This window comes from Cebidichthys violaceus, unplaced genomic scaffold (assembly GCF_023349555.1).
Source record: "Cebidichthys violaceus isolate CVI_PGR_0920_01 unplaced genomic scaffold, fCebVio1.0.p SCAF_13, whole genome shotgun sequence".
Taxonomy (NCBI): Eukaryota; Metazoa; Chordata; class Actinopteri; order Perciformes; family Stichaeidae; genus Cebidichthys; species Cebidichthys violaceus.
Window position 1 is genome coordinate 14,214,337 of NW_027176296.1, and position 19,828 is coordinate 14,234,164.

A 19,828-nucleotide genomic window follows, 5' to 3' on the forward strand; every position below is an offset into this window, starting at 1 on the left:
GTTTTGACTCTTATCAACTCCATATTGCATTTCATCATCATTGTTTCTCTCCAGATGTTGCTGCTCTGGCGTGGCGTTCCTTGTGAAATATGTAATTTGGACGTTTCCGTGAAGAATGGGACCAAAGACGAGCAGACGCTGAACTCGACACTTAAACACAGTATTGAATGACAGGACTGATGAGATCAGACACAAGGTGAGAAGCCAGTTCAAGACACATAAAGCACTTAAATGGAGTTGTGTTTACAGCCTCTTCCTATTCACGGTCTAACACTGAATCTTATTTTGGAAACAATAACCAATAATCTAAAAATTATTCCTAATTATTCTTTTTTTATTTCTTAAAAGGATACCAGAACTTATAATTAACATTTCCTGGTGTTATATAACGATATATTCCATTTGAAGTGGTGGAAAGTAACAGAGTATGAGTATTACCATTTTTGCTGCTTTATACTTCCATGTCTCAGATAGAAATATTTAAATGTATTTAATAACTTAAGTTACTTTGTGAATGCTGATTAGTCTATAATAATATATTACAATTTATTAGTTGAATATATTTTGTATTAAACTACCTAGCAGTATATAAATGATTAAAATGAGCTCCAACTTTATCAGCTGCAACATTAAACTCATGAACGTATCAATAATCAATCTATATATATATATATATATATATATATATATATATATATATTATTCATATTGGAATGCTAAGATGTACTGGTTTGCTTTCCTTACAACCGGTTTTCATCTCGTGCACGGATTGGTCTAAGCTGAAAAGCCAATCAGAGTGATTTCTCTCAGCGCTCCGCCGGCAATCAGACAAACTCAGAATAGTGCCAGCGGTCCGGGTCACAGCGTAAGAACGAGGGCCACAGATGCTCACCAACGGCCCGAGTGTGTCAGGGCCTTTAACCGTTAAAGCCTCCTGGTGTCTTCATTTGATACGACCACCAGGAATCATTAAACACCAAATAGACATGAAACTTCACCAGAGATGGTGGCAAAACTTCAAACCACATCTCATTGTGTGTACCTCTGAGACCAAAAGGACTATTTCTAATATTTCCTCAACGTTTTATTCATTTTAATAACTATTAACATTACTTTAAAAAACACAAAATGTTTGCTATTTTTGACTACATTTACTGTGATTTTTCATTTGGACTTTGTCACAAACCGGGCCGCACGGTCAAGACAAAACAGTGAGATGCACACAACCAAGCAAATTAAACAGTGGCGTGTGGAGTCAGTAATTCCAACAGTGCATGAGTGGAAGGTGTGTATGCAATGTTTTATAGTGTAGAAATAAACCATAACCTCAACCAAAATCCAAATGGGTGTCTCAGGAAGGAGAGAGGGACCAACTGTACTCGTTTGCTTTCCTTACAACCGGTTTTCATCTCGTGCACGGATTGGTCTAAGCTGAAAAGCCAATCAGAGTGATTTCTCTCAGCGCTCCGCCGGCAATCAGACGAAGTCAGAATAGTGCCAGCGGTCCGGGTCACAGCGTAAGAACGCGGGCCACAGATGCTCACCGACGGCTCGAGTGTGTCAGACCAGTGTGTTAGTGACCAGAGTCACTTACCTTATTCAATTGTTTACCAGACACATTTTCCCCAAAATACACAAAGCTTACATTTATTTACAGGAATAACTCTTTACATACTGCCCAAACCTCTTGAAATTAGTTCTGGGAGTCATGCATGGAGGAAGCTAAGCAGCATTCTTCTAATGCAAAGAATGCAGCTCAGCTTCCTCCATTCATTAAGAATTTTCATGAGAAATAATTATTTCTCATGAAAATTCTTAATATCTTTTAGTTTTGCACCAAAAATCTTACCGGCCCTAATTTGAGCTCATTAAGTTAAAACCTTCGTCGAGTCCAGCAAGTCCGTCTAAACCTGCAGGATCCTCTGACTTCTCAGAAGACCTTTTCACCCCGTGAGTTCAGCCAAAAAAACAGAAACAACAACCGGACCGGGTCCAGGATGATCCAGCAGCAGGACCAGATGCCAAAACAAAGGCGTGTGAGGTTGTTCAACCTCTTTAAGCCTCTTACAGTGGCTGTAAGTCTGCCTGCAGCCGGCCTGCAGCACTGCCGTTGGCTCTGATCATGATGATTTAATCCCTCAGTGGAAAAGGTTAGGTCGTCTTTGGATCTTACAGGTTTGTCACGCTGCCAGACACACAGTAACGGAGACCAACAAAAAACCTGGAAGACATGGACAAGCTTCTTTTACCGAGTGGCGAGGAGGAGGAACGCTCCGAACACAGTTCGTATGCTCCGGGAGAAGCAAAGAGGACGATGTGGGACCGGGTGAAGACTTTCTTCCGGGGGACGGGGAACCTCAAGAGTAACGTGAAGGGTTACTTGAAGAGGAACGGGCTGCTGACATTGTCCATCATCGCCGTGATCACCGGCTGCACGCTGGGCTTTATGCTCAGGGGAACTCATCTATCCACACAGGTAAAGTCACATGTCGGGACAGAAAGTTTGAACCACCGGGAGATCCTCTGCTTTTAGTTTACGTCCAGACTCACCTGCTGGGACTCAAACTATTTGCTCCCGCGTTGATTCTTTATTTTAGAGTCCATTTGAATCTTTCCTTCAAACTTCCCAGCAGGACTCACCTGCTGTGACTTAAAATGTTGAAAATGTCTCCCGTGTGGATACTTGGCATTTAACTTCCTTGTGATGTCCTTTTAAATTTCTAATCAACACTTTAGTATAAATGTAAGGACTCCGCCACTAGGCCTTGAAATTCCAGTTCACCCAAAACTTAATTTAATTATTTTGTCCGTTTAAACTGATATTTTCATATTTCAGCTACCAAATTTAGAGCTAATGAAACAGCTTGGTTGAGGTTAGCAGCTACAAAAAATAATAAATAATAAAAAAAAATTTGCTAACTGCTGACTTTAGCAGCTAAAATAGTTTAGGTTTGCTTGCAATTTGTTTATGAGCTCAAACTGAAGTTTGGGTTAGCTAACAAGTCAGATAAGCAGCTAAGTTCAGGTTAACAGTTCAGTTTAACGTTACTAGCTTAACTTTGGGCCCTTTTCGGATGCTAACGTCGCTCTGTTTCTGCTGGATGTGGCAACTGTTTGCTAACATGTTAGCTACAACTACTTAAAGCTGATGCTTCAATGTCGTATTTCTGCCACTCTTTCTGACAGTTTATTGACTAAATGTCCAGTGTGGTTGAGGTCAGCAGTTAAAACAGTTAAGTTTAAGTTGTAGCAGTTAATACTGTTGATTTTAGGTTAGCCAGTCATTCAGTTTGATAGCTTAAAACATTTTAGTTGTTTTAGCTGGGATGACCATGTGGAAGAAGGCAGCTGTTTGCTAACATGCTAACTGTATTTGATGACGTGTTAACAGCTTGTTCTGCTGCCCCCAAGTGGACAAAAAATAAGTTATTACAGGTTTAACTTTCAGTCGAGCTACCATGTCGATATTTTTCTTCTAACTTCCAGTTGGTCAGGAGTTTTTTACAAGAGGGTCCCAAACATGGATGTAAGCAATGCAGGATTTAAATATTGAAGAAAAAAAAACTAAACAAAATCAGCTTTGCAAATCTTTTCTAAGGAAGGAAATGTGTCTCAACATGTTTGTTAGAAATATTGATTGTTAACCTAAAGTTTGTTTACAAGAAAACTCCACAGGCTGCTTTAAATACTGATCATTTCATTTAAAGATATAATGTTGATGTTTTAAAGTGATTCTCTGCAGGTACATGTTGTGGTAGAAACCGTGTCAGGGAGCATTAACAGCCACAGAGGGAGACTACAGCCCGTCCAAATCCACACACATTAATCCCTCCTTTCAATTAAAGTGTCCGTCAGCCGCTCAGGTAGTTTCTTCTCTTCAGTTAGAGCCAAATGAGTGTGCTGACCTTGAGGAGCTGAAACTGAACGAGGTAAACGATAAAATACGTAGAATAGAAACACCGAGCTCATGTCCTCTGTATTTATTCTGGGAACTTTGAGGCACATTAAACGTACACTTGGTAGGGATTTAACATAGTTAAATGTGACGACCTGTAGGCCAACAAACAACAAACCAAAGAAGGAATTGGGTTTTGAGACAGTGTTTAGACCTTCTGTTGGGAGATAAAATGTAAAGAAAATCTTTTAACATTTAACTGTATCAGACCTAAATTGATCAATCAGTTAACTATTTACATGATCAAGTTGATCACGAGTTGTTTTAGAAGCAAAAATGCCAAATGTGAGGATTTGCTGCTCTTCTTTGTCTTATTTTATGAAAAAAGTACTCAAATCTTTGTTAAAATACTCAGTTACAAGTCCAGCATTCAGAAATTTACTTTATTAATAAAGTAAACTTTACTCTCAGCAAAATGTACTTAAACGTGCCTGACACAGAAAAATGTCATGCTTATTATTTCAACATTATATTAATGACTTCTTATTGCTGACTCATTCATGTGTATGCAGCATTTTATTGTTGTTGCTTAATGTCATTACTGTTAAGAAGTTTACAAGAAATATTTAATTATCATGCTGATGTCAAATCTTAATCTGAAAAGTGAGTGTGAGTGAGAGTGCAGCTGTCAGATGCATGAAGTGGAGGAAGAAAACTACAACTTTCCCTTCTGAAGATGTATTTTAGTAAAAGTTAAATTTAATTATATAATATAATATACAACGATTTATTTTAATATACTACAGGAGTACCTCAAAATTGTACTTATATTTCACAGTAAACTGAATATTTTATTTGACTGTTGGACAAAATAAGACATTTGTCCAAAGTCTTGTCTGACTTTGGGAAATTATTATGGACATTTTTTTATCAAAATACATAAATAGTATGCTGATAGTTAATAGACCAAACAATTCATTTATTGAAAAAATAATCTGCAGATGAATTGATCATTGATATAATAGTTAGTTGAGGCCCTAAAATGAAAAAATAAAATACTAGAATACAAACACTGAGTCATGGTATAGACATCTTAACTGACATTAAATAGATTATGTTTTTAAAGCATTTGAACTTTTAAGTTAAATATAGTGCTACAAACTGTCTTTCCAGGAATAATTGATCTCTCTCAGGTCGACTATATTCAACACCAGCTGAAAATAGAAAAAGAAACATGAGGGTCACATGATCACTTAGACAGCAGTTGTTCTCATTACCTCAGCAAAGGAGGTTATGAATTCAAAGCTTCCAGTGTCAACGGTTTTTGTCGACGTCACAAGTTTAAATGTTTAAACCAAGCACCAAATCTGTGGTTTCACTTTTGTATTCCTTCTTTATTTGTTGTCATGTTCTAAACATTGATTTAATTAAATGATCTTTGTGTATTTCAGAGGTGGAAGAAGTACTCGGATCTCTTACTTAAGTAAAAATAATAATACGCACAGTGTATAAATACTTTACAAGTAAAAGTATTGCCGTGGGAACTTTACTCAAGTAAAAGTACAAAAGTTTTAGCATCAAAACATACTCAAAGTCCAAAGTGATTATGCACAACATTTATGTAGTTGGATTCTAATCATTGATGCATCAGTGTGTTCATCACTTTAATGTTGCAGCTGGTAATGGTGGTGCTCATTTTAATTACTTTATATACTACTGGTTAGCTTTAATTATAGTAATACATACTTTATTTGTTAAATACATTTTGTATAATCTGAATTAGCAAAGTAAGTTCTTAGAACAATGCAGTAACAATGTTTCCCTCTGAAATGTGGTGGAGTTTAAAGTAACATAAAATAAAAATACTCAAGTAAAGTACAAGTTTGTAAATTGGGAAAAAAAATGTTGGTTGTTTCTCTGCACTTTTACACACTTCTAAGTTAATTTAATAACCTTTTAACGAACTGTTTCAGGGGAAAGACAAAAACGATTACAAAACTGAAATGCTTCGTAAGGATGGGCAGTAATAGCTGACAGTTTTAGCGGTAATGGGGGACTCTAGTTAGAGACCAGGAAAGATGTTGGTCCACTGACCCGTCAGTCATCAGGCCACAACACACAAACCTTGAGACATCTTCCCAACTTTCTTCTTGATGCTCAACTGCAATTGTCTCGACATGAATTAACTCAATGTTTTTATGCGTCTTTTTCTGGATCGGAACAGAAACTCAGAGACGTCTGTGTGAAGCCAATATAAAGAAATATTAGGTGCAGTTATGTGTAGAGAGTTGTTAAACTGCACCACAATCTATGTGTTTTATTTTTTTTATACGTTTGTAGATGCATACAATAATCTGAAAATGTGCTCAAAATACTACATTCAACATAGCTGGACTTTTTTATTATACATGAATGAGAAACACCTCAAGTTACCTCTTATTGGCTGTCTGCGATCATGTGACATTCTTTTACTTTTATTTTACTCTCAGTGATTACTGAGCCACATACGCTCAGTTATTTATCTTTTCAGATTCTTGTACACATTTTTGGATTGAAAAGTTTATAGAAACTCTCCACACAAAGTTACTGTTTGGCTGCTCCTTGTATAATGAGCCCGACCTGCAACAACAACCTTGACCTTCATTACCTTCTTCTTAAAGTTTGTTTCTGTAGACGAAACATGATTTGTTCTACAAAGATCAAAGTGTGACTTCACCCAATGTTTGCTGCACAGACTCTGAAGCTTCTTTCTGTTTGACGCTGCTCTACAGGTCAAAGAGACTCTAACTCCACAAAGCATGTTAGTAATTAAACAAAGACAAAAGCCCTGCTTTTTATTTTATTTTGAAGTGTTGACGTGAGATGTATTTCATTAACGCAGGCAAAGATCTACTTCTCCTTTCCCGGAGAGCTGCTGATGAGGATGCTGAAGATGCTCATCCTTCCTCTCATCACATCTAGGTAGGTCGACGGTTTTGTTCTTGTCACACACCAGCAGATGTATTGAAAATATTTAAATAGTAATGAAATGTAGAGGGAGAGAAAAAAAGAAAGGAAATGTCAGACGTTTCTGACATTAAAGGTTCCACTACTGGTGAGGTTCCCAGTGTGTGTGTGTGTGTGTGTGTGTGTGTGTGTGTGTGTGTGTGTGTGTGTGTGTGTGTGTGTGTGTGTGTGTGTGTGTGTGTGTGTGTGTGTGTGTGTGTGTGTGTTATTCTGTATAAGCTTGGTGGTGTTTTCAAGCTGCTGCCTTCAGATGTCTGCAGATATTTAATGAACTAAAGGAGAAACTTTTCACACAGTATAAAGATCAATGCAGACTGATTTACATGCTTTAAACACATTAGATGTTAATTTTTTTTTTTTAGTTGAAGAGTGTCTAAATTACTTAATGGCTTTTTGCTCTCTGTGCTTTTGTTGCACAGTGTTGTGGTCAGTGTGGTTGTCCTCTGCTCTCCACCGCTGTCGGTCCATGCTGCAGGCGGTGAAACACTATAGATGACAGCAAAAAGCAAGGGCCTCTCACACTGAGCTGTAATGAAACGCATTGACACACACTGATGTCGTGTATGGTGTGCTCAGTGGAGAGGAGGAGAGGCAGAGACGGACGGCGGAGGGTTGGAAAAGTTCACGGTGGCTGCAAGCGTTGCTTTGCTGTGCATGAAAAGCTTGGCGAGTGAAAACAGATCAGATCGGGACATCCCCAGTCTGAACCACACAATCCATCCAATGGTTGTTGAGATGTTTCAGTCTCATGAAGTCACAAAGTGACGCATTATCTTTCTGCAGCAAGTTTTTGAACTCTTGTTATCCAACAAGATACAACGTGCACATACAATCAACTTGGAAGGTGGATTTCTAATTCCGCTCGTTATGCTAAGCTAGGCTAAACATGTCCTGGACCTCTCTCTGTCCTGAACACACACAGATGAAAGTGAAACTGACATGAACAAAATGTCCCTTTTTAAACCAACATGTGCCCATCCCTTCCTCCCTCCCTCTGTCTGTCTATCTGTCTGTTCGTGCAGTTTGATGTCGGGTCTGTCGTCGATGGAGTCGAAGGCGTGCTGTCGGATTGGCGTCCTGACCGTCACCTACTACCTGTGGACCACCTTCATCGCCGTGGTGGTCGGCATCGTGCTCGTCATCATCATCAAACCCGGCGTGGGGACGGAGATGGAGAGCCACCGGCTGGGAGGGGGGCCCGTCATGACCTCGGCCGACGCCCTGCTCGACCTCATCAGGTGAGAGATGTTTGGAGGCCATAAAGGGTCAGACCCGGGACAGTGGACCAGATGGTGTTTTTTTTCTTTCTTTCATTTATTCTCCTGTCATTTTGATGCTGATATGATATGCTAGTGTATTCTGAGGAAACGGGTCAGCACAAGAACCACGGCAACCATCACACCCACCACTGTAAACTCTTTCATCATTTGTAGAAACATTTGAAAGTACACATTTCAGATTTATAAAGCAGGACTGCCCCCCCCCCTCTCTCTAAACCTCCTGGATATTGATGAGTCCTCTGCTGCACAGCTCTGCAGCGAGCACAAGTTTCTACTGGGAGCTTCTGTGAAACTGTGAAAACAGTGCTGGATAACAAATTCAGTTATTTCAGAAATGTATAGCGAGGTTTTCAATGTGGAGTGGCCTTTTAACCACCCACAGGCCAAAGTTCAGGAAGCTAATGAGCCTCTTGCCCTTTTTCATGGGTGATATTGAATAATAATCTTGTGGGTTTGACTTGACGTCAGTCTTTGATTGTGTGTCTGCTGCTTTTCACTGCAAGGCAGGAGAGGAAGTGCAGTTCACTTAGTCAATTAGTTGTTGATCATTTAAGTCTATTATCAACTACAAGCTGCCAATCATCCTCCAGTGCGTCAGATTTTGGGTTTTGTACCTCAGTAAACTGAATCTCTTTGTGTTTGTGACAGTTGGTCAAACAAACAAGACTTTTAAAGACGTCACTTTGGACTCTTGAGAGATTCTGACGGACATTTTTCATAATTTTCTGACACATTATGAAAATAATCGATCAGTTGATAGAATCACAGGGTCCAACCTGTCTGTCAGTCAGCTGCACGATACATCGATCAACAAATCGTAGAAAACACAACAAACACACACACATCAATCCGATTACAGACGGGGCTGATTAGTATATTTTTAGTAATCCTGCAGGGATGAGTGACAGATTAGCCGAGTCAGTGGCGGTGCAAAGCAATGATCTCTGCTGCGGCACGTTGGCAGACTCCTTACCATCGCGTTGACCTATATCTCAGACCTCCCGTTGAAGGTCAGCTGATCTACGCAGCCGCTTCCCTCTCGACTCTTCCGTGTTTGACATTTGAGCCTCTTGTCACCGCTGAATAACATTCCTGTCTCTTTGTTCCTCCGCAGAAACATGGTTCCCTCTAATCTGATCGAGGCCACGTTTCAGCAGGTAACGCGACAGCCATAAGTCATTCAGATGACAAATAACTTTTGTTCTTCCTGTAACACACCCATCTGTGTTCCCCCAGTACAAAACGGACCTGGTTCCCATTCTCAAAATCTCGGCCAGAACCGTCCAGCCCAACTTTGTCTACGTCTTCCCCGACGAGAGCGACCCTAAAGGTCGGACGGTGTACCTGGAGCTGACTCCGCCTCCGGATGTCACGTACAAGACGAGTCCCGGCAGCAGCCAGCAGATGAACGTCCTGGGCATCGTCATCTTCTCCGCCACCATGGGTGAGCAGGACGGAGTCCACGGCTCGCTGACTGACACAGAAAACACTGTTATCAAGTCCGGATGTTTACTGCGCTGAAGTTTTTATTATCCAATTCCTTCTTCTATATTCTGTTTTCTGTAATTTATCATCGTTGTTAAACAGATCAGATGTTGGAATTTCTGTAGTTTCCTTTTTTTCCCCCACTACTGATGACAAGTTTTGAATCAGTTGTTAAATAGTTCTTGTTCTTCTTCCCTTCAATAGTTGTTTTAACAGAGATGAAGAAAACAGTATACAAATGTTTTATTTACATTTGAAATAGTTTTGGCCCAAAAAGAAGAAGAATTAAATGTTTCAAACTTCCATTTATTCGAGGGCACCACTTGGTTTTTGATTTAGTTTTCCAGTCCAGGACAGGGTCAGTCGATCATTGTTGAACTACGACGGTGCAGTTTGGCATCTAAACAATGAGTCGGTCTCTCTGCAGTCTACTCGATGTTGAGATTGAAGAGCTTTTAAACTGTGACTTGTTCAGCTGATATTCCACGAGTGCTAATCCTACTAGTGCTAACCCTACACTAACCTTCTGTTTCTATTGGGAACTTTGAAGAAGAGCTTTGCTAAAGCAACACTTTGCCTGTTAATTCCAGCTTGTTTCAGGCTGCATTATTGTGAAACACTGAAACAGGAAGCTGTTCCTGTTTAAATCTGAACACATAGCTTAGCTAAGCTTCCTGTTTCTTTCACCAATAGCTGCTGATTTCTTCTGTTCCTATTCATCTGTTGCTCAGAGGGATTGTTGTCTCTTTCAGTTGTCTGGTTGAACCATTGTACAGTGTTTCTTTTTTTCTTCATGTACTGAACTAAATAACGTCTATTAATAAAGAGGACTTTCTACAAACTGAAAGCTTAAAACACTATTCAGACATAGTTGTCCTCTCATACATGTTGCTGTACACAATGGATCTTCAGTGGCAGGAGGTTACAAATTTTTCAACAGTGGCATATTGACATGAGTCCAGACGGTTTCTGTTGCTGCTGATGATAATAATGTACGAACTGTTGTGTTGCAGGCCTGTTGCTGGGCAGGATGGGAGAGCGAGGAGCTCCCCTGATCAGTGTGTGCCAGTGTATCAACGAGTGCGTCATGAAGATCATCAACGCTGCTGTCTGGTGAGAAGAATACTCTGAATGTACAGTACATACTATTGAGGAAACACTGGTCCGTTTTACAGCAGACATTTTAATATGGACAGCAGAAAAACACACGGCTAAATAAAAAAGGTAATGTTGTCTGGATTCAGTTTCCGGGTCCTGGCTTCATTGTCAGAAGTCAGTCAGTCTCTAAAGGTGTTTTCAAAGCTGCGTTGTAAATTACCGTTGAATCGTTCTGATTGGTTTTCCTTCTTTAAAAGATTCTTTTGGGCAGATTTGAACACAACAGTTGTTCGTGGCTGCAAAGCAACCTCACAGAGACCCTGAAGAGGAAGTGGGTCTCGGTTCGATTGTGGTGGGAACGTGATCCGACCTTGATTTGAGCTTAAAGGCTCCCGTAACCAGGTTGCATGCTGGGACGTGGAGTGAACTCAAACGGTTCTTAGCAGCTAGCTAAGAACAGAATAAATAGGATAAATGGAGGTCTGACAAGCTGTGATATGAGACTAGATATCATCTTAGAGTTTGGATATTGTAATATGGCATAAGTTTAGTTTTTTCCTGGTTTTAAAGTCTGCTTTACAGTAAAGTGATGTAATTTTCTTTTATATTATTTGCCTTTACCCATTTAGTCATTATATCCACATTACTGATGATTATTTAGCAACAATATCAGGGCTTAAATATTTTGTGATTGCATCAGTAGTCAAATCTACGTTGTCGTCACAATATCCAACAATCTGATATTGTGATATCTGATTTTTTTTTCATATTTCCCAGCTCTGCTACAGGTGCAAGTTGCTCATCGCTATTTATGATATACAAAGTACAGAGGCAGTTTATACTATTAATGCCCATAATAAATAATTTCATTGTGAGCTCATCAGAGAAGATGAATACCGCATGAACCAATATACAGATGTGAAAGCGCCCTATAAATAAGAAACATTCAAACTAAACATAAAGCATACAACTTTATTTTTAGCACATCCTGATTCCACAGGATTAGTTCTTTTTTTCTGAGTGTTCATGGCTTCCCTTTGAAGCAGCAGAGGGTTTGACTTTGACCTACATCAAATCCAGAACTCTCTGACATGTATCCGCATGTTTGTTTCGGTAATATTAAACTACAAGGTGGTATTTTTATTAGTTCATATTTGTGTCATAAAGGCCTCACTTCTGAGTGACCCCTCCTCTGACACCGAGAACGATTTTGTGGATCTGACCTGATGACCTGCCAGGTGAGGAAAACATGGCTGTAATGTCATCCTGCTGCAGCACATGACCAGATTACAAAGGGCAGCAGAGCCCACGCGAGGCTTATGGACCTGAGCAGTAAACGGATACGGATACAGTTGTTATGTATGTGTGTCCTTCAGGGTTTAGACCATCAGACTCTTAACACATAACAATATTCACATTCTAAATTATTTCACAGGATTTCACAAGCATTGTTCATGGACGCTTAGTTATGGCAATCATTTGCACTTGAAGCACAATCAGCAGCATCCCCAAACCTGCTTTATGGGGATGCTGAGTTAAATTATCAGGACCGATTAGGCCACTTGTAAAATGTTGTCATTCATGAGCTGATTCGGAGAAACTACTTCAGCTCTTAAGTCGCTAAAACACATTATTGTAATAACGGCAGCTTAGGGAAGCTTAGAGAAGCTTTAATGAGACTAGCATACACATGCTAGAAATCCCACATTTACTGACAATGGTAGAGTTTTCTGAGAAGTATCTAGTTCTCACACACTGGTATTCAACTCTCTCACCAGTTTAGTCTAATAGATGTTTTCTTTTAACTTTTATGTAAATGAGAAAAATTATGCTTTTCAATTTATTACTCATTTTAACAAACGGTTGCTCAATGAAATTTAAGTTGTAGTTTCTTCACGCTACACACACACACACACACACACACACACACACAAAACGTATATATAACAATTTGAATAGAATAAAAACATATATACAGTATGCAAATCCTTTAATACATATATACCAAGAGAGATTGTTGTTTAGTGGGGATGAGGCCAGTGTGAGAGGTAATAGTATGGTAATGTGCAAAACAGAAAGGTCCATGTAGGGGTTAATTAATTAACAGCCAAAAATCTTCTATCAGGGTATATGTCATTTTAAATCATGGTAATGGGATATATCACAATACAGTAATTATTTTGTAAATTTAAGTTAAAATGGTTTAAAATAAATACTGTACTTTATCACATTTTAATATTTGGAACTTCCTTAAACAAACAAAAACAATTGCCTCAAACGAGACAACACATGAGTTTAAAACAACAGACTCAAAACAGTAAAACTAAAATTCTTTAAGCTTCCTGAGAACAATAATTTCAAGTATTACAGGGTTTAATGTTAACAGGTGCAAATAAATACCAGTCTGACCTCAGTCCGAGAATAAGAACAGATAAATCATCACGATGTTGTCCTCTCAGGTACTTTCCGTTTGGGATCATCTTCCTGGTGGCGGGGAAGATCCTGGACATGCAGGACCCGAGCACGCTGGGGAAGAAGCTGGGCTGGTACGGCATCACCGTGCTCGCTGGCCTCTTTGTCCACGGACTCATCCTCCTCCCTTTCTTCTACTTCGTCCTCACCAAGAAGAATCCCTTCACCTACATCCGTGGGCTGCTGCAGGCCATGGTCATCGCCCTGGCTACTTCTTCCAGGTCAGAGTCCAGGGCAGTCCTGTTTTTAACCCGCCGGTCTGTGGATGCTTTCAAGGTTTTTTTATTTGAATGCTGTCTTTTCTTAGCTCTGCCACGCTGCCCATCACCATGAAGTGTTTGTTGGAAAACTGCAATGTTGACCGGCAGATCGCCCGCTTCGTGCTCCCCGTGGGCGCCACCATCAACATGGACGGCACAGCGCTGTACGAGGCTGTGGCGGCCATTTTCATTGCTCAGGTTAATGACTATGAGCTGGACTTCGGCCAGTTGGTCACCATCAGGTAAACCAACACAGACACCGGTCTAAACAACCGAATCTGGTCTCCATCCAGCATATCAGTAAATGTGGACTAGGTCTCATAATTTTTCTGACTAGACAGTCTGGAACCACTCGCACAAGCTTGGGAGAGCATATCCACGTTGAAACCCCTTTAAATTTATTCCTGAGCTGGTAACATTTGATACAATTTCTCCCCCTCCACTTATTTACTATGTCAAAAACCAGGTTACCTGATGTCCATAGGAAGATTTCATCATTATCATTTGAAGACCCGCTCTCAGTCAAGACAGCTTTTTTTTTTTTTTTTACTGTCAAAAGCATGAATTTACTACAAGTAGAGGCCTCAATACTTCATGTTCTTATTGATAAGTCACACCTACGTACGCAACGTAGATACAGGGCCCTTTCACACCTACGTCTTTTGGTCTGGACTTTTGGACTTTTGAGTATATCCGAACCAAAGTTACAGGTGTGAAACCTCCTCGGATGGACAGTGGTCCATTGAAAAGAGGTGGTCTCCCAGATCAAACTGACCCATGGTTCAGTTAATTTCTAGTGTAAAAACATTTTTTTGGTACGGTTCGGACTTTTGGACCAACTACAAGAAGTGTTTGCAGGCTATCGTCAGAACCGGAAAAAGGAAGAGCAGCTAAACGAAATGAGCTGCGGTGGCCCATGGGGACGGGAGGAGACCAAATGTTTAGCTGACAATGCCTTTAAGTTTTGGTTGAATTAGTCGTTGATGGTAAATTCTACTCTTCCTTCTGTTTTCCTCGTGCAGCATCACGGCTACAGCTGCCAGCATCGGTGCGGCGGGTATCCCTCAGGCCGGTCTGGTTACCATGGTGATCGTACTGACATCAGTGGGCCTGCCGCCAGATGACATCACACTTATCGTGGCCATCGACTGGATCCTGTAAGTTTCCAGTCCTCGTAAACTCTCTTTCTGTGCAGTTTAGTATTTATTTACATTTAGTGAAGATCTATTCATGCTTGCATGCATTTGCAATTTCTGTGAACTGAATCTCATAAATGTTATCAAATCAATGACTTAATTGGAAAGGAAAACTGTTTTCAAAGTTTCTCCTTGCATTTTTCAATTTTTTGAGGGCCCGAAATCAGCTGGGGCAGTGCGGGGGTCACAAGGCCAAACTAAAGGGGGCATGGCACTGACACAGCACTTTGAAATTAGTGGATAGACCAGTGCATTGATTCTCGACATGGTAAAAGTGGTGGAATCTATACTCATAATTTAAAAAAAGTTTGTGGGACTCTTTCATGGTATGATTATATTTATTTGCTTTCCACTGCTGCCAAGTGCCAATCATCCCAGTCCAAAAAACAAAGGATGTGAATAAAGTACTAAAATACTTCCAGTGCTGCTCAGAGACTCTTGTCCAGAGTAGTTTCGGTTTCACGGTGTCTCCTCATTCTGTTTCTGCAGCGACAGGTTTCGGACCATGATCAACGTTCTGGGTGACGCTCTGGCGGCGGGAATCATCGCCCACCTCTGTCAGAAAGATTTCCCTCTCAGTGGAGCAGGAAAGGTAAACAAATTATAATATATATATATATATATATATATATATATATATATATATATATATATATATATATATATAAAAAATCATCATCTGCAATTTCAACTTTGAGAACAAGTTTTAACCTGAGAATATTTTTGCCTTACTTTGACATGAAATTTCTCATAATTTAGACTTCCCATTAATATTTTTGTTATTGCTAACTTGTTGTGTATTTCGCCGGCTTGGCTCCCATGGAGAAACGCAACATAATAAAAAAAATATAAGGAAATGAAATTATTATTATAAACAAGAAAATGTTTTTGTCCTTGCTTCCTATTTTTGAGAAAAAAAATCATACCCCAAACTAAATATCTCTCTATATAACTTCTGATTGCAAACATCAATCGGTTGCTCATTCACTTATTGATGCCTGTTGGTTTGAATTAGATCACTGCAGATTTTACTTAGACTTAGACAACAACCACAACAGATTAGACCTCCGACTCTCATTTTAAATCCCATTGAGTCTTTGAGAGGCTTGACTCTGTTGCTGGCCAGAAAAGTACAATAATAACCGATTGAGAACTGAGAATTAACTAAATTATCTGTAATATTCTGTACTGCTGTGTACTATAGGCCTACTGTATACGACTGCATAAACTTCTAAAACAGTAGCTAAAGTACTTTGTCTAATGTTATCAAAGTTGGCTAGCTAATCTCTACTAAAGGAGGAATCTTTGAAACACTTGACACCTGATTGCTGCAATTTGAGCCAAAGATCACTCTCCTTCTCAGTCATTACTCAACCTGATGTCCATCATGAATAAACATCCATGAATCCACTTAGAAATCATAGACAATAGAGCATGATTATCAATTAGAAGAAGACAAAAACTAAGAACAGAAGTGTGAAAATCCATTAATATCAACTTTTGAAATGATCACTATCATTATCACTATCCATTACTCAGGATGTCACATCAGCTAAATAGTGTTAGCTTGCAATCCGGTGCTTTTAATAGAGTTACACGAGTGACACTACAGCACCGTATTGATGAAAAACATTTCCTGTTACCTTCATTAAACTGAACAAAACATACGAAAACATTTTGATGAATATTTTTGCCTACGTGTTAATTATGCAGCTGGAGTTAAAACATGGTTAGCATAGCTTAGCATAGAGACTGGAAGCAGGAGGGAAACAGTTCGCCTGGTTCTGTCCAGTAAGTGGCAATGAAATCCACGCCAATGATACTTTGCTTGTTTGCCTTTTGGCTGTAGTAACTTAAAAACACAAACAATAGTAGCTTATCTTTTTATTCATATTCGACATCCATTTCTACACTTATATTAATGCAACACTTTTCTGGCACACGGCCCAAGGTGCTACGGCGAAACTGAAAATGTTAATCGTTGTTGTTCCAGGCGCATGCTTATTATGCAAAGAAACAAAGGGCATGGCCCATTTGAGGTGATGGATTCCCAAACGCTCCGTTTTACATGTTTGACGCACTGAAGTTTTGAAAAATCTGCACCTTTTTTAAATGTCAGTTTGATGACCTTAAACAGAGAGGCCAAAACATAGAGGAAAATAATAGATATTAAAAAATATTCATCTGGGAATCTAATGTGTGTTTTTGTGTGATTCCTCTCCAGCCTGTACCGTCGTACGGGACGCAGACTCCTCACACTCACAACAACTCTCACAGCGTAAACGTGCCAATGACGGAGATCCACACAGACAAAGACTGTATGTTTGATACGATGGGCGACTCAGCGGGCGGGAGTCATGCACACACCGTCTACTACAACATCTGTCAGGTGTGATCGGACCGGACCCGGGCAGCTCTCCTCAAAGCACCACAGAGTCTTGTGAAAATCTCACCGTACCGTCTGAACGGGAAACGGTGGTAACAAAGCATGATTCTTCTTCTTCTGAGCAGCAGCAACTGCTTTGAGTTCAGTTTAGGTGACAGGAACTGTGGTTTAATTGGCCAAAAGTGGATTGGAGCTTAATTTGGAGCTCACTGATAAAAGAGAAAACAGTGGCTCCAAGGACAAAAGGACCAAGGCACCATTTTAATGGAAACTAGCCATCAAGCTAGCCTGAATTTAAGAACTGGGATGGCTGCTTAATATCAACCAGAGAAATCCAGCAGGATCTCTGGTTACCATTGAGGAACGGGATGTACGGGAGTCTAATCTGCACCAGATGATTATGGTACATGACTCTCTCCTGGGTGCAACTGCAGGTTCATCATCTGGTCTCACAGCGGCAACTAGAAGCTGTACAAATCGCAGCTACCATGGCCTTTTTTTTAGGGCTAGGTATCAAACCTTAATACCTCTTGGGTACTGACCGAAATGGACTAATAGAGGATGGAAGACGGAACGGTGCGTTTCATTAGCTTCACCTCTGGTCATGAGCTTTGAGAAGTGACCGAAAGAATGAGATTGCAGATACAAGCAGCCAAAAATGAGTTTCCGTCACAGGGTCACTCAGGTCCGGCATGAAAACCCTGTTAGGAACCAGACGAAGAGCTCAGAGGAGCCAGTTGAGCTGGTTGGGGTATCTGATCAGCATGCCTCCTGGGACCCTCCTTTTAGATTATTTCTAGGCCGTCCAACTGGGAGGAGGCTCCCGGGGAGACCCAGAACACACTGGATGGATTGTATAGCTCATCAGACATGGGCACGTCTTGGGATCCTCCAACAGGAGCTGTAAGACATCCGGATTACCTTGACCCAGACAACTGTAAGCAACAAGCTCACAAGCGAGCCTACCCTCGCAGTTGGCTGTTTATTTGCCCGACTGTACCCTGAACAGAAGGTCCTGATCCTGTATTTTTAGGTGGATCAATACCAGGATTATTTGTCAGAGCTTTTTACCTGCTCGTCATCTTTACTTAAAGCCAGAACAAATCCACCTTTAGTTTGAGACATATCTTAAGAAACCACTTTGGATCGGCAATTGAAAATACATTGCGATTGACCTAAGAACAAAGCCAATAAGCTTGGATCTCTCCTCGATCACGTTTTTTCTGTGTTTTATCTGGGATCCTCCAAAGGGACGTACTTCTTCGCGCTGCTAATTGTTCCTTATGTTCACAACACTTTTTGCTCTCTCTGGAATTTCAAGGAACCTTTGGCTGAACTGTGTATTTGATTGGCGGGTGGTCACTGCTGCCTGCGCACAGACTTGATTGAAGGGTTAAAGGGTAATCTGTCCAATCCGACGGCTCAATCTATCCAAGTGCCCTTCATCTTGCAGACTCCACTTTCTTCTTCGTCTGTCTCATTTGTATTTGACAGCATGCTGGCATGCGTTCTAACTGGCTTCACTTGAAGCCGCATTATTTTCTGCTTTTGTTGTCTTGACTTGAATGTTGCAAAGTAAACAAAGTGCTGGAGGGATTATGGGAATCTTACTGGAGCCCGCTGCAGCGAACAGATGCTAGTTTGGGTTTAGTTACTACTCAACCACTTAATTGTGTTACCTCAAGTTGTTTACAAATGAGTTACCTACATCTGAGATCGAGAGTCATTACTGACTGTGAGTTTGACAAAGAACTAAATGTTCACAAATTATTCAATTGTTGCAAAATTGTTTTTACTAGCACTTAAAAACTGAAACCAGTGGGTTCCCTAGAAGTTTCTAAGTGGTGGTTCGAAAGATGGTCAGGATAAATGAAATGTGTTTAAATGATTTGTAGTTAAGTGGCACAGTCCTTTAAGCTCACTTATGATACATTCTTATCATTTTTTTTTTGTGAAAACATAGACCTGCCTTAATTTGACCATTGACCCTCTGTTGTTTTCATCCACAAACCTCAATGTTCATCTGCCAACGCACACCGACAAACTGCAGCATTTTCAACTGTTACCAATTATTTTCATCAAACCATCATGTAGCCTACATTTGTTGGTGTTTTTTTAATATGAAATATGCAAGTGTTTTTGGACTTTGTGTAATTTATGTTTATTTGTATTTGAAAAATAAATATGCTAATACTAACATACTTAACACTCTCTTCCATACAGTGATAGTGACATGTTACTGTAGGCGACTTGTAGGGGCTGAACAAGGCGGCAACCTCCGGTTCTGCCGAGTGAAGCCGATGCGGAAGTGTCTTAAGACGTGTATTCTCTGTACTAACCAGCAGGGGGCGACTCCTCCGGTTGCTAAAAGAAGTCTGATTGTATAGAAGTCTATGAGAAAATGACTCTACTTCTCTCTTGATTTATTACCTCATACAGAGTACGCTTTAGGGCGGGCTTACTGTGATTGACAGGACGCTGACGCTACCAGAGCCGTACACGGCGTATCTACGTCACTCCTCCGCATTCCAAATACGATAACCTCTATTCATTGGTTGCAAAATAGACAACATGGCGAAGGCCGTAATTCAAGATGCCGACGGCAAAATTGCCAAACTCAAGGTTTCAAAACGGCAGTCCACAAACCGATGGGTGACGTCACGATGACTGCTATCTGCTACTACTATCAAAAGAGAAAATGCACCTTCCCAACAACTCCAAATCTGTCGGAGTTACATGTTGTATCTTGG

At 40.2% G+C, this 19,828-nt stretch overlaps 1 protein-coding gene across 1 annotated transcript; it reads left to right on the forward strand.

Moving 5' to 3' along the window:
* The first annotated feature begins 2,215 nt into the window (after positions 1-2,215).
* Positions 2,216-17,087, forward strand: LOC137870166 (excitatory amino acid transporter 5-like). The gene is made up of 11 exons (XM_068707173.1): positions 2,216-2,476; positions 6,777-6,856; positions 7,924-8,139; positions 9,296-9,338; positions 9,418-9,625; positions 10,680-10,779; positions 13,224-13,457; positions 13,544-13,738; positions 14,519-14,653; positions 15,182-15,284; positions 16,917-17,087. Exons 1-11 carry the CDS (start codon positions 2,231-2,233, stop codon positions 17,085-17,087), a joined length of 1,731 nt encoding a protein of 576 aa, XP_068563274.1. The 5' UTR covers positions 2,216-2,230.
* The last annotated feature ends 2,741 nt before the right edge of the window (positions 17,088-19,828 follow it).

Bases quoted from the DNA above. Each gene is read 5' to 3' on its own strand.
- LOC137870166 (XM_068707173.1), top strand. From the start codon at position 2,231: ATGGACAAGCTTCTTTTACCGAGTGGCGAGGAGGAGGAACGCTCCGAA. The intron at 6,857-7,923 runs GTAGGTCGACGG...CTGTTCGTGCAG, and splicing joins CTTCCTCTCATCACATCTAG to TTTGATGTCGGGTCTGTCGT. The intron at 10,780-13,223 runs GTGAGAAGAATA...TTGTCCTCTCAG, and splicing joins ATCATCAACGCTGCTGTCTG to GTACTTTCCGTTTGGGATCA.